This window comes from Halichondria panicea, chromosome 1 (assembly GCF_963675165.1).
Source record: "Halichondria panicea chromosome 1, odHalPani1.1, whole genome shotgun sequence".
NCBI lineage: Eukaryota > Metazoa > Porifera > Demospongiae > Suberitida > Halichondriidae > Halichondria > Halichondria panicea.
Window position 1 is genome coordinate 4,402,042 of NC_087377.1, and position 14,441 is coordinate 4,416,482.

Here is a 14,441-nt window from a genome sequence, read left to right on the forward strand (position 1 = left end):
TCTAAGTAACAATTATATGCATGTATATCTACTAGGGAAATGATACGTATAATTGTAAGCTGTTATTAAAACATTATGCACACATACCTGTCATCCATTTGGTATACCATTTACATTTTTTGAGGGCACGGAGAAGTGAAAATTAAACTCCCACACACCAGTATTCACATGCAAAGCTATCAGTGGGTGTGCATGGTTTCCTGGCATTGAAACGCGAATATTAGAACCCACAAAATGTTCGCAAATAGCGAATATTTGCACCAGCAAAAATTTCCCGCGATACGTACGGTATTAGACCCTGATAAATTATGCTTTTTTTCACCCATTATTCTATTCTTTAATTCTTGAAAAATGTGCCTGTTATTCTCATAAAAAATCCGATTATTCTTTGATTATACATACAAAATTAAGACGTAGAAATAAACACAACACACATGCAAACTGACTCAAAACATAATTAAACGTGTTATCTAGCTTGCTGAATTGAACTGATCCATACCTAAAAGGGCGGCTGATTCATGAGACTAAATATTCACCTTCAGCCATTTTTTGTCTCATGAACACATCGTTATGCAAAACATAATGTAAGGATCTTTACCAAAAGCCTATACGTATAATTGCTGTTCGTCAATGTGTACATGATAAACGAATGTATATATAAAGGCACTGCATGCATGTGTAATGTGGGATATCATATCTAGTATCACAAAACCCTGGAATGTGTAAGCATAGTGTGCATGAATAACTGTATGGAGGCTGTGCGTGTGCGTGCGTGAGAGAGAGGGATGGTAGCTTTGTATAGGTATTACAAAACCCGGTACACTAATGGAGATGACATCACTGATAATACACAGCACGAGATGCGGATTGTTGATTGTTCGAGAAAAATATACTAAGGAGTATAATGGTCTAAACCACAACAAGATAAGGTATCTATACGTATAGCTTCAGTCTATACGATCCTAAATCCGTTTGCAAGTGTACTATGTAAACTGTGACATTTTGCCACGAAAATTGGCAGCTTGTAAAACAGATAATTATAATACTCAAGCATCCGTATAATAATTATTATAATAGTATAATTATAGTATGATGGGGTACATAGCTACATATCGGGCAATTTGACCGAGGATTTCCAAATTATAAAAAGACCAACAATGTGTTATAATTATTAAAGCTACGGAATGTCATTACTATAGTAGCCACACCCTGACAGGCTAATTTGTTCAATGCCTTCTGCATGTCCAGATATATAATTATGTATACGTTATACTCGCCACATTTTCTACGATACAGATATACACAACAGCTCTATATAATAAGAGCAAGTGCCTGGGGACAAGTACGGAGATATGGGGTCGATAAAATCCATTAAAGATATGATTGGTAAGCACAATTAAGTCATACTCTAATAATAACATTATCATAAATATATACAGGGCAATACGCACGCCCAGTTGCTGTTGCAGTGGTACTGGTTGCAATCAGCCTGGCTGTGGTCTTCATCTTTTGCAGACAAAATGGTTACCGACAGAATCGTCGACTAAATATACCACCTCACATTGTACAAGCTATTGACGAGGGGGATGGGGGTGTCATGGTGATAGGTCGATGACGGTATGCCTACGCCCACAACACTCGATTGACACAACGAAACACTGTATACCACCTTAATTTATATATTTATATTACAAAAAGTCATCTTATTCATTTGAGTTCTGAATCATTCAGTATCAAATGTGACACTAAAATTATATACCTGCATGTATAATATGTATATCTCTCACTGCTACTGTGTAATTATATAATTATGGATATACTACGCGAGTGTGTGTTTAGCAAGGAACTATATGAGCTAGAGTTACCCGATACTTACAGATGTTGTAGATACCTCAGCCTTTGGGGTTTGAGAACACATACTATAGATACCTCACATGCCCGTGATCTAACTATTACGTAGTGGTTGTTAAAAATGATAATCATTAAGGCTTTCACAATATGACCCAGTACATGAAAGGATTGCCAAATATCAAAGTGTCATCACTTCAACCACATTAATTAAAAGAAAACCACGAAAGATCTTCAGATTCACTTCAAAGAAAACTTGTAAGAGACATGCACACGTATATCACTACTGTGCGTATGCATGAACCTCCAAGACTATCTGCATATCTATCTATGACCTCAAGCTACGACCGCCGTGACAACATTATCAGATTCGTATACAAAGTGTCTCTATTCAGTTTCAATGAATGAAAACACATACTTATAGTGTATACCCACAAACAGATTACATACATGACTCGATCTGTAGCCAATGCGTTGTGTATATAGAAAAGATTCTAGTCACTATAATTAATATTATACTCAATGTTGGATGATGCAGATCGAGGACATTAACACAAAATACTTCCTATTTCAGGTTTATACTCAGAAAAAGAGCTTAACACACACGTACACACGTGCACACACACACACACACACACGCACACACGCACGCACACACACACACACGCACGCACACACACACACATGCACACACACAAACACACACACAAGCACACAACGCACGCACGCACACACACACACACACGCACACACATATGCACGCACACACACATGCACACACACACACACGCACACACGCACGCACACACACACAAACACACACACGCACGCACGCACGCACGCACGCACACACACACACACACACACACGCACACACACATACACACACACACACGCACGCACGCACGCACACACACACACACGCACGCACGCACACACACACACACACACACACACACACACACACACACACAGAGGGTCAATTATATGGACTGTGTTCTGCTGCTGGCAATTACGATCTGTGCTTGTACGTACGAACTAGCGAAACGTACACACATAAGTTTGTTTTCTTCTAATAATTATTATGAAACCTATATAGAAAGCAGATACTTTTATGTACACGGGAGGCAGTTTTATTACGGACATTTAGGTAGACAACAATATTTTCTTGCACAGCAATATAACTGTATTTTCCTAAATATTTGCAGCATTTGCAACGCTCTTTCTGTATATCTTGTACAAAGTGTTGACTGATAACAACTGCACATTCCCCCTGTGTCCATGCTACCAACCTCCCGATGACAATCATGATGATGACCCTAACACGGCCTACCAAAGAGGGCCTTACAGTCAAGCTAAAGAGAAGCCTGACTAAATGCAAAGGCAAAACTGCTCTAAGTAACAATTATATGCATGTATATCTACTAGGGAAATGATACGTGTAATTGTAAGCTGCTAAAGGATAGAAGTACATTGTGCACACATACCTGTCATCCATTTGGTGTGATATACAGTAAGCTATTAAGCACATTCTTGAATATTGTAAATCACAATCAATACTTCCTGATATACATATACATGCAGCCATGTATGCACTCTATGATCAATTCCTTTGTGGTCAACTTGTGTTGGTGCATACATGTTATACCTTATTACGTAATATTTACTACAATTTAAACCATAATTTGCTGCTGTCAAGTTGTACTTTTGGACTCTAGCATTTATTGTTAACACATGTAACATTTCCTCTCTTTGTTCATGTGAGCCCCACCCAGGGCCTCCATCACTGTATTTTGTGCTCCTGCAGCCATTTGTACTCACTTTGCTCTCTATCTTATAAGAATTGTTGGCACAGCAATAGTGAAGTCAATTTGCACGAATGCTTGCTATAGTTGAGCTACAGTATTTCAATTGCATATAGCGGAATAGAACCTATTTCTATTTAGATCTAGCCTGTCTAGTATCACTTAGCTAACTATTTGTCTATCCGAGAAAGGGCTCAAACAACTTGTATACTACATTCCCATGCATTAATTCACTTCCTATATATACGTACTGTTCACTTAATTGAATGAACTACTGTATAAAGTGGGTATAATTAATTTTAGTATAAAAGTCTGCCTAATTAAATATTTCGTATTGTACAGCTCGGCATAGTGACGTTGAACGTAGTGCGGTAGAATAATTTCGTAGTTTTAATTTTCGTATTATGCTCTCACAATAATTAATAATTATATACAAATACAGTATAGAATCTCGCTATTCCGGCTGTCTGAAGTATATGGCCACCTCGTTATATACCTGCCATTTGGTTTGGCACGGAATGCTATATGTTTACTGCACAAAACTCATGCACCCTGCATGAAATGCGGCACTCGCTATTCCGTATACTGGCCAGTGCTGGCTGCCCCAAAACAAAGTTTTCAGTATAATTATTACGGCCGGATATGTGTGGTTTGGCAAATTAATAATAATTATTGGATAGAGAGCAGAATGAATCATTATCTATATAGTTATTCCTTCATTACCCTCGAGGCAGAACCGTGATTAGATTCGAGGTAAGGTCGTCTTTTTAGCCGCGGCTATTAATTTTTATGAAATACAGCCACCTTGATATTCCAGCCAAGTTGCACTGTCCCAAGGGTGACCAGATTAACGAGAGTCTACTGTATAATTATGAAAATAACCCGCTATACGGTAGATACATGCTTTTTGTGGGTATATGTACCTCCTCTGGTCAGTCATGTGTATCACCGTATGCACACAGTTGAATTTTAGATTATTCAGAGAGCTGACTAATCAGCAACATCATTAATTATTGATACCCACCTTTCAGTATAAATAGTCACAAGTGGGTCTGTCCGTCGTAACACTTGCTGTGCACAGATATAGCTATATATATATAGAAGGTTTAGTTTTTCTTGCATGCTTCTATTAAAGCCATGCACCCTGAAACTGAATGCAACAAACTAACAATGTGGTTGATAAAAAATCCATTTAAGGGTATAATTTATTATTATGCGAGTATACCGTACATACATGATAGCTGGACAGTTAGAAATCCGGTGCAAGCTCAGAATGAAAGCGGGGGGAATAGCTAATAGTTAGCCTCGATCCCAGGCCGAGTTTTCGCTTTTATAACGGTTAGGCGAACTAGTTGTTCGCCTAACCGTTATAAAAGCGAAAACTCGGCCTGGGATCAAGCTAATAGTCTGAAATTAAAAATAAATTATTTATACACATTTGTATAAAAAGTTGAGAATATCGAAAATTAAAACTAAATTTGGTGGGAACAAATGGACACACGATACTCATTGTGAGGGGAGAAAGAGAAGATATTAGAGACATTAATTCGATTTGCTGCAAAACGCAACCGATATGACTTCCCCTATATGGTACACAATAGTACCAATTGAATCAGTTTGATCAATTTAAAGCTAAGTTCCAAGTTCAACTTGACAACAATTCATTGTTGTCGAAACTAAAACATTATTATTTCCACCATTGTTTTTACTGTAAATAGCTTTCTTTGTATAAAATTATGTATAATACACTACTCAATCATAATAATTACTTGTTTCACAGAATTAAAGTGTGTTTATAACTGCATGGAACAAAGCATATTTCCCAGCTCTCATTGCAGTGAAGTATAGTGGCAGCACCATGAAACGTTTGTCCGAACTCCAGAAAGTTAGAGTATACCTCTCCTGCTCTTACTGTATACAATAATACATGCATGGTAATCTAGTTTGAAGTGCTCTAAGGCACAGCTTAGGTATTAGGAAGTGGAACACACAGTATCTTTTTTTGTCTTGTGTGATCGGAAGAGATAGCATTGAAAGACTTGGGAACCGGCAGACCAGAGAGTACTGAGTACTGACACCCCCTTTGGAGCTCACTTCCTCATCACTTTGCATAAGTAGCTCATTACTAGCCTATGTCTAAGTGTATCTGGTGTCTCCTCAAGAGCACAGCTTGCCATAATACTGCTATAAAATCATCACTGGCATTTTGAGTGCACACACCCCTTTATGCTCATTACGCGCCCCTCTCAGAGTAGGTTGGACACGATCACGTGCACCACTTTTTTGCTGAGCTGGCACAGAAATTGACAAGGATTTTCTATGAACTTCTAGCTAGCTGGTGTTGGACGATCATTGGAGACTGAAGGCAACATTTATGTATCTCTCTGGCTACTTTGAATATAAAGTATTCATTAACCAACCCGATCCCTAGCGATCCCCTCTATTCTGGCGAGTTATCAGTGCATACAGTGTTTACTAGATTCTTGCCAGCCAGTACAATGCAAGCTGCATACAGCACCGCTGAACTATACTCTACCCTATAGTCTAGCTAATCTTGGTCCAGCCAAACAACAGACACAGCTAGTCCGGTGTTACAAGTCAGCAAAGCAAGAGTTAGACTGGGGGCCAGACCTAATAGCTCGGGGGCAAAATCAAGAGAGCTAGGATTAGGTCTGGAGACTCTTGCAGCATTTCCGTTAGCCTCCTTCACAAGGCCTCTCTTCGAGGAAGAGCGGCCTGGGATCGAGGCTACATTTCCGTGTGCTCTAGCGGAATGTGGCCAGAGCCAATGAAATGCATATCCTATGTCATGTAATGTTTAACTTGAAATGCGAGTATTGCCTCTGTGGAATTTAGATTACAGCCAATGGAATTTAGATACAGCCGAGAGTATTGCTACATCTACTCCTTCTTTATAACCTCCAATATCACAATCTCCTCCCTATTGACATTCCAAGAGCACATGGAAGTGCTGCAAGAGTCTCCAGACCTCTTTCTCTCTTCCCCCTCCCCCATCTGAGAAAAAGATCTGGCCCCCAGACTAAGCAAGAGTATCCATAACTTTTTTATTACAGTTATTCGGTATCTATGGTAACGTGAGCAGAGACCTTAGGAATGTCACATGATTGATGACGTGTGGCCAACCTCCTCTGCGCCCCAGCAAATTTACTGCACAAAACATAAGCTCACGTGATGATTCATTAGTGACCTTTTGACCCTCTACACCCTCCTCTGGATTGGAGTTATGCTCTCGTCTGATTTCTTGTTTCCACGTTTTTTTGGTGGCTCCTCCCCTGGCCAATCCTAGCCACATTGCAAATGTTTTTCTAGTCGGATTCCCTTTCTTTTGCAGTACAAAAGTACAAATTTACGTATCATGACATGCATAAGTGGAACGTCAGAAGGCAGTACAGAAGTTCAAGAAGGGAAGACAGGACTAATCAGGTATCTTCTCGAATATATCCGGACCATTAAATAGTAATGAGTAATAATTATAATGCTTGATATAATTATGTTGAATTTATGAATCAGTATTAAATGGCAGCCATTTTAATAGCATGATATCTAGCCAGTGCATATAGCATACCGAAAGGGAGCTAGAGCTGAACACAGTGTGAAGAAAAGCAACACCTCAGGCTCTGGAAAAGCACTGCACTGATTTTAGAAAACAAAATTTTTTTTTTCGTATACCTTACCCAAACGAGTGGATGAAGTAAGTACAAAATGAGTAGAGAGTTATACATGAAACACAAGTTAGTAAATCTAAGTAACTTAACAAAAATAATATGGGTAAAGTTTGTACAAACAAGTAGAAGAGTTAGTAAATCTAGGTATGCCCATCCAGCACAAGTGATAGAGTGGGAGACCTGTGAATGAGCATGGTAGTGTTACCTCGCCAAAGAGCTATACAAAGAGGTGTTTAGTGGTGACTATGTCACGGTCGGCGCCTGAACGAAGACAAATTGAACGGCGGATGGTTGAGGCGAAGTCCTTAGCTAAGCCTCCAAGCCACTAGAGGAAGGAAAGTCAAACCCACACTAGACTGAGCAGCGTTAAAAACAACGTCACGGATGGCGTTGTGACGGCTGATACGGTTGCTGTTGCCCCCACATCCCACCTGGTGATCACCAAGGGAGTCAGCAACACCATGACACTCAGGGCAGGTGAACTGGTCATTGTGCAGCAGGACATGAGCGGAACTCACGATCTTGGTGGTGAAGTTCAAGTGAGGGAGAGGGGATTACATTTAGCCAGTCGTGAGCATGAGGGAGTCCAGTGGAGAGGGCCAGTGCTCGTGACCTAGTGATGGTGGCTGATTCTAACAGGCTCTTCAGCACGGATTCATCAATGGCAGCAGAAAGGGCTTCCTGTCTGAGGGGAATATCGATATCGATCTGCCAGTCAGGACGAGCAGAGGAGGAGGCAATGGCTGACACTGTTTCATATAAGAAGATCGAGGGGGGAGGAGAGCGGCCTAGAAGTCCTTCAACCAAGGGAGCTGAGCAGAGAGATGAGTCCAAGTGTATGCAGCAGGAGCATGAGGTGGGGCGCTACGCAGCCCAAGCCCTCCTTTACTACAAGGGAGGGATGCCTTCTGCCACGACCAGTCCGATAAAGGGAACAATGGAACAGTCAAAATCATGAGCAGTATAGTGCCAACGGCGACCCGGGGGGGGCAGGCCCGGAGCCTAGGACTGAGACAACTTTGGGAAGTGCAAGGCATGAGCGAAGCAGAGTGGTTTGTGCTTGGGAGTCTTCAAGGGTGTGGAGAAGGTTGTTTGATCTTGTCTACACGAGTTTGAAATGAAGCCTCACAAAAATCAGGGGGTCCGACTGGGCAACCGAGGAGCGAGAAGCCTTCACGGACTATGGGGATAGCCGAAGGAAGGCAAAACCAAGGGGGCCTAAAGGATCCCCTTGTTGAACTCCGCTGCAGCTGAGTAGGGAGTGGCTTCCCAGCAAAAGGTTGGGATGGTTGGAGTAGCAACCATCCCAACCCATGCAGGGGGAGAGAGAGGGAATGTGCTTTCGGAACTCCTGAAAACATGCTTCCCCGATCGATGGCATTAGTAAAATCGACAAGGAGAGTCCAGCACCTGTCACTGGGGCTTGAGGAGAAGTGGCTGGATACTGCGTGGATGATTGCTTCGCAGCCCCCTTTTGCGCCAACGCCCAGCTAGTTTGGGAGAAAGTGGGGAAGAGCAGTGGGTCGGGTCGAGAATTCGAGGCATTTCGAAGTGAGCCAACGAAGAGACACCGATGGCAATCGGGCGCAGGCCTCTACACTTCTTCCTAATAGTAATCAGAGTTGCCCCACAGAGGTGAGGTATAATGGTGGGTGGCAGGTTTACCATGCTAGTTAGAGAGAAGAGCAGCCTATATTCGTTTGATCGGGTGACGGGCAAAGGACAGCCTCACGGAGGTGGCTAGGGCGGAGATCAGAGAGAAATCCAGGGGGAAATCTTTTTGAGACAGTTGACTCAATTAATTTGATTGGTGATGAGGTAGGGCCAGGGGGAACTGGGGGTGCTTGCTTAGCATGTCTTTCAGGACCATTTTGTCAGCTGGGGCCGCTCCCGCTTTTCTGTATATTGGCCGTTCTGAGTGGCATGTATATATAAGGCCCTTTTGGCATTTTGTTTATGGAGGTTCGTCGGATGTTTGTGATGAGAGGCTTGAGCTTGACTACTCTCCACTGCGTCAGTCCAGAGGCCTAGGCAGTCGCCATCCTCCCAACGTTTGAGGCGAGACTTTACTAGCTTAAGGATTTTTCTCCAGCGGAGGCGATGGCCAGAAGCAGGGCTTGCTAGGACACACTTGGCTAGCATAAGCAATTTCAGCCAGAGAGTAGAGTCAGTTGGGTTGGCGACAGTGGATGAGAGAGAGGTATATATACTCAGAGAGGAGTCTCGGGCGTCGTTGGGGACATGATGGAGAGTGGGAATGTGGGTACTGAGGACTAAATCCAGAGATTGGAGGTTGGGGGGCTGGCGTTATTGAGAATCAGGAAAAGAGCCCAGTGTGTGAGATCTGATGGGATCAGGGATTGAGTTTAGGGGAGGTCCAGAGGAAACGACGATGTGCCTTGAGCTAGAGTATTATGGCATCTCCCAGCCTCACAATGAGAGCGTGGGGAGCCAGATCTGACACAGGCACATCTCAGACACACATCTCAGACACTTAGCAGAACCATTGCACCGGCAACAACGACGCAGTGGGGCGGTGGCCAAAGGTTGAGAGGCCATAAGAGGGGGCAGCTGGCCGGTCACAAATGGAGGTCGAGCACGAGCACAAGAGACAAAACAAAAACTAACCACTGAGCTAAACTACCAACTATAAACTATTACTACCAACTAAACTACTACTACCAATCAAATCACATGGGAGTGATCGCCATATATTATCACACAACTACAACTGCACTAAATCTACACTACTACCAACTAAACACCTTCTTACTCTTTGCATAAGAAAATTGCTATAACGGTGGGACTAATAGTGGCATAGAGCCTAGCATCAAGCATAATTGAGGGCACTTTTATAGCTTGTTGCCCAGTGAGTGCATGGCCAGTGCTCAGTATATGGCATGTTGCATCACTACCATGCCATGGCAACCATATATTGCACATATATGCACTGCACTGTGTGTAAATTATGGGGTGCCATTTGTCTAAAATTGACATAAAATTATATTCAAAACACTTACAAACATAAGTATGTCACCTATGTATAAGTACGACACTTATATATTATAAGAGGATGACTTATACATAAGTACATGACCTATACATAAGAGTGTGACTTATGTATAAGTACCTCACCTATATAAGAGGGGGACTTATACATAAGTCAGAGCCAGAGGAAGCAAATATGAAGTGGTCAGGCCGGACCCATAAAGGGGGGTCCAGGGTCCTCCCCCGGGAAATTTTTTTGAATGGTGCTTGCTGGTGCATTCTGGTGCATTTTGAGTAATATTTAATGAATTTTAAAATTGACATTTTAATTGAGACAATCACAAAAATTAATATTGGTACAGGTATATCTAAAACTTTCCTGAGACGGTGAATGATACCTTAAGGAAGGAAATGTTCTTCTGGTTTGGAGAAGCACCAATGTGAGGACACTGAAAGGAACTCGATTGCAGTTTGGAGAGAGACATTTTCTTCTGGCTTGCTAGATCTGACACTAGATAGTCTGATCCTGCGGTACTACTAGTCTATTACAGTATCTAGCATTACCGGCACCGTTGAGTAACGATTATTACCAAACTGATTAATTTTTCATTTTTAATGTTAACGACTGTTACCAAATAAATAAGTGAACGTGAGAAAAGTGGTCAGGTTTCGGCCTGACCAACCTGAGCGGTTCCGCCGGCCCTGAGTCATAAGTACATCACCTATATATAAGAGGGTGACTTATACATAAGTACATCACCTATATAATTAGAGGGTGACTTATGCATAAGTACATCACCTGTATATGCTATTATAATTTTTACGTACTGATAAACAAGTGGCATTTTTAAATGCGGGAGAAGGTGTTGTAGAATTTTACTAATGCGAGCAGAAAGCAATCCAGGCCTGATTCGAGGCAAAGAAAATATCGCGTGATTTACATGTTGCACATGTGCGTAACTTTGAGCTATCAGCAGGGGAGGTACGACAGGCGTGGTGCAGCTCAAGCAATTAGCCTTTGATTGAGCAATAATTATCCGCCCACGTTGTATGTTTTTGCTGAGTGTAATCAGAGACTAATTACTTGAGCTGCACTGCGCCTCTCGGACCTCCTCAGTCTATATAGCTATAGCTAGAGAAGGATCGCCAGGATCAAGAGGTCTTAATCATAAAGCTGCTTCCGGAGGACTTTACACTCAGCTAGCTCCACGTGAAAAGCCCTCCTTGGCTTTTTGATCCTGACGATCCTCCTCTAGCTAGCTACGTACATATATACGTACAGCAATGAGTACGAGTAGTAATAGCGTTACTATCATCATGAGCACTCTATCAAACGCACTAGCGGTTCAAATACAGCCAGCTAGGCTGCTAGCCAGTGTTGTCAGTCACCATGGAAACAGTGGGGCGATGCAATATAATAATATATATAGGTTATGTATACTTATACATAAGTCCCCCTCTTATAATATTTTTTATATAGGTGATGTACTTATACATAAGTCACCCTCTTATAATTATGTATAAGTGGCGTACTTATACATAGGACTAAGGTGGCATACTTATAATTTATAAGTGAAAAATAATAGTTAGAACATAATTTTATGTGAATTTTAGACAAACGGCACCCCATAGTAAATGCAGTAGATTTCTTTAAGAGATCCATTTGGAACTTATGCCCCACCATCCCACCGAATAACTCATTTGGTCCCATTTATAGGCTATAATTATAGTAGTAGCCTACTACTTTTAAAACTGGAAGTGGTAAAAAAACCTAAAAATTTACTATGGCATTCAGCAAACTAATGAAACACTAAATTCCTTCAAAACACATGTCTTTTATTATTATGACCAGTCAGACGAGTTTAACGTCATTGGGCAACAAGTTAGTTATTAATTGCAGGCGCCCTCGTGCAACATGCCATATATTGTTCGGCCCGAGGGCATTATGTCATCCAGTGCAATATATCGCATGTTGCACTCTGGCTAGGCACTTACATCCGTTGGGGACATGATGGAGAATGGGAATGTGGGTACTGAGGACCAGATCCAGAGTGGGGAGATTGGCGTTATTGAGAATCAGGAAAAGAGCCCGGGGTGTGAGATCTGATGATCAGGGATTGAGTTTAGGGGAGGTCCAGAGGAAGACGACGATGTGCCTTGAGGTAGAGTATTATGGCATCTCCAATCACTGAGCTAAACTATATATATAGACCATAGATAATGACTAGACCAACTAAACTATTACTAAACTGCTACTACCAATCAAATCACATTAACATTAAGGGAGTGATCACCATTACCACACAACTACAACTACACTAGATCTACACTACTACCAACTAAACACCTTCTTACTCTTTACATAAGAAAATTGCTATAACGGTGGGACTAATAGTGGCATAGAGCCTAGCAATAAGTATAATTGAGAATAGGGCACTTATAATTAGCATAATTGAGTCTGGTAGATCTAATTTTAATTTCACATCTTATAATGTAGCTAGATAGACATCTAAATTTCAATAGATCTGTACTGTAAGCACTAGCCACTAAGCAGGCATGGAGGACTATTTTTTCTTTCGGCACAGAGGAGATTATATTTCGCTTTCTGTAATGCTACCTCAGGTATAGCCTCGGTCCCGGGCCAATTTTTTTGAAGTTGAAAAATACTATTTAGAGATAACGAGGCTGGGAACGAGGCTACCTCAGGTAGTGCTATCAATACAGCTATACGTACAAATAATATAAATTGTCTTTTCATTGATGTCTTTAAACTGAAATAATGGGTACACCAAACTGAGAATAGTCAAAAAGAATAATAGGCAAAATAAAAAGCATAATTTGCCAAGGCCTAACCATAGATATTCGAATATCTCTGGTAGTGCTCATGAAGTGTACATTTTAGGCATACAATCATGATTGGTCTAATTAGCCAAAAAGAGAACAGAGAATCTATACGTCTACACTCTACAAGTTGTTATAACCCAAATACAGTGCAGTGCACCTAAACAGTAGTAGTTTCGTGTGAAGATTGTCTCTGCAGTACTTGAGCATATCCGGTGGTGTCTCGATAGTCACTGTAACCTTCAGGGTCATGCTCTGGCAGTTGTGGGTCACTGTTGAAATGGTGAGCTGAGTCAGTAACTTGTTCGGCTGGATTTTCCTGTAACTCTTGTTCACGTCTTATCCCATAAGTGAGATTGGTCTCTGTGGTTACTTGTTCAGCTTGCAACTGGTCTTCAGTTCTTAACCCGTATGCAGCGTTTTTTTCCATGGCAACCTCCTCAGCAACGGCCTCAGCAAGTATCATCTGCTCTTCGGCCGAGTGGACGTGATCATACTCTGCAGAATAGATTCACTCTATCAAATAACCATAATAATATTATACAAAGAATGCAAAAACACAATCAGGGGGACTCCATTATAAAAAAACAGTATTGGCTATAATTATAATCAGTGTTTATTCTGACCAGGCAGTGCATGGAAGGAGAAGCTTCTCCCCTATAATTATTATACAAATCAGCTCTTCCCTCCTATATTCCTCCCTTCCACCATTGAGAAGATCTAATACTATTTGGCAATCAAATTGCATATCTGTGAAACTAAACACAAAATCTCTCAAGGGAGAGCTAGGACCCGGCCCTGGATCGCCCTCTCACTTAATCTAGAGATACCCTGATAATAAATAATGAACAAATTAACGGTGTCTGCTTAAAGTAACAAAAATATCAATGCAGTGTCTTTATAACTTAGAGTGACCTATCAATTGCTTACTGTGTTCATCCTCAGTGATAGCGATGGCAGCTAGCTCCATGTTCAGTTCCACGTAGCCCACCATGGTGCTCAGAACTTTCTCCAACTTGGCTGCTAGCTCATCGAAGGAAGGCCTCTCTTCAGAATCCTCGTACCAACAGCTGTTCATCAGCGAAATCCTGTAGTAACAATCAGATATGAACAATGGTTACGCTATTATAATTATATAATATACAAGCAAAAGTTGCCATAATTATGACATTGTTTCATCAAAGATAAAATAAAAGTACCGCGGCCGGGTGTTCACGCCTCGGTGGATAAGCTACATAACACTATAATACTGTAATAACTTTTATATATTATC

At 41.4% G+C, this 14,441-nt stretch overlaps 2 protein-coding genes and 2 long non-coding RNA genes across 10 annotated transcripts in view; 2 read left to right on the forward strand and 2 right to left on the reverse strand.

Moving 5' to 3' along the window:
- LOC135337700 (uncharacterized) overlaps positions 1-90 on the forward strand; it is a 2,130-nt gene extending 2,040 nt beyond the window's left edge. The window contains exon 3 of the long non-coding RNA XR_010395258.1: positions 1-90. This exon is cut by the window's left edge and continues 185 nt beyond it. This is a non-coding gene — a long non-coding RNA (uncharacterized LOC135337700).
- The window catches only part of LOC135335380 (uncharacterized), an 18,367-nt gene extending 14,891 nt beyond the window's left edge, over positions 1-3,476 (reverse strand). The window contains exon 1 of one of the 2 annotated variants that reach the window (XM_064530874.1): positions 3,336-3,476. In XM_064530874.1, the coding sequence (XP_064386944.1) occupies positions 3,336-3,342 (7 nt within the window). In that variant the 5' untranslated portion in view covers positions 3,343-3,476. The remainder of the gene's footprint in view (positions 1-3,335) is intronic. The other variant, XM_064530866.1, reaches the window with a different exon arrangement.
- The window catches only part of LOC135334578 (uncharacterized), a 58,916-nt gene that overhangs the window by 24,764 nt on the left and 19,711 nt on the right, over positions 1-14,441 (reverse strand). For 2 of the 6 annotated variants that reach the window (XM_064529840.1, XM_064529817.1), the window contains 2 exons: positions 14,099-14,256; positions 13,085-13,666 (listed from right to left, as the gene is read on the reverse strand). The exons of the other annotated variants lie outside the window; for them this stretch is intronic. In XM_064529840.1, coding sequence (XP_064385910.1) covers positions 13,329-13,666; positions 14,099-14,256 — 496 coding nt within the window. In that variant the 3' untranslated portion in view covers positions 13,085-13,328. Of the gene's footprint in view, positions 1-13,084; positions 13,667-14,098; positions 14,257-14,441 lie in introns of those variants that run through there. 6 annotated transcript variants of the gene reach the window in all.
- Positions 808-3,341, forward strand: LOC135337553 (uncharacterized). Its single transcript, XR_010395172.1, has 5 exons — positions 808-929; positions 1,297-1,386; positions 1,440-2,106; positions 2,824-2,875; positions 3,057-3,341. It is a non-coding gene; the product is annotated as an uncharacterized LOC135337553 (long non-coding RNA).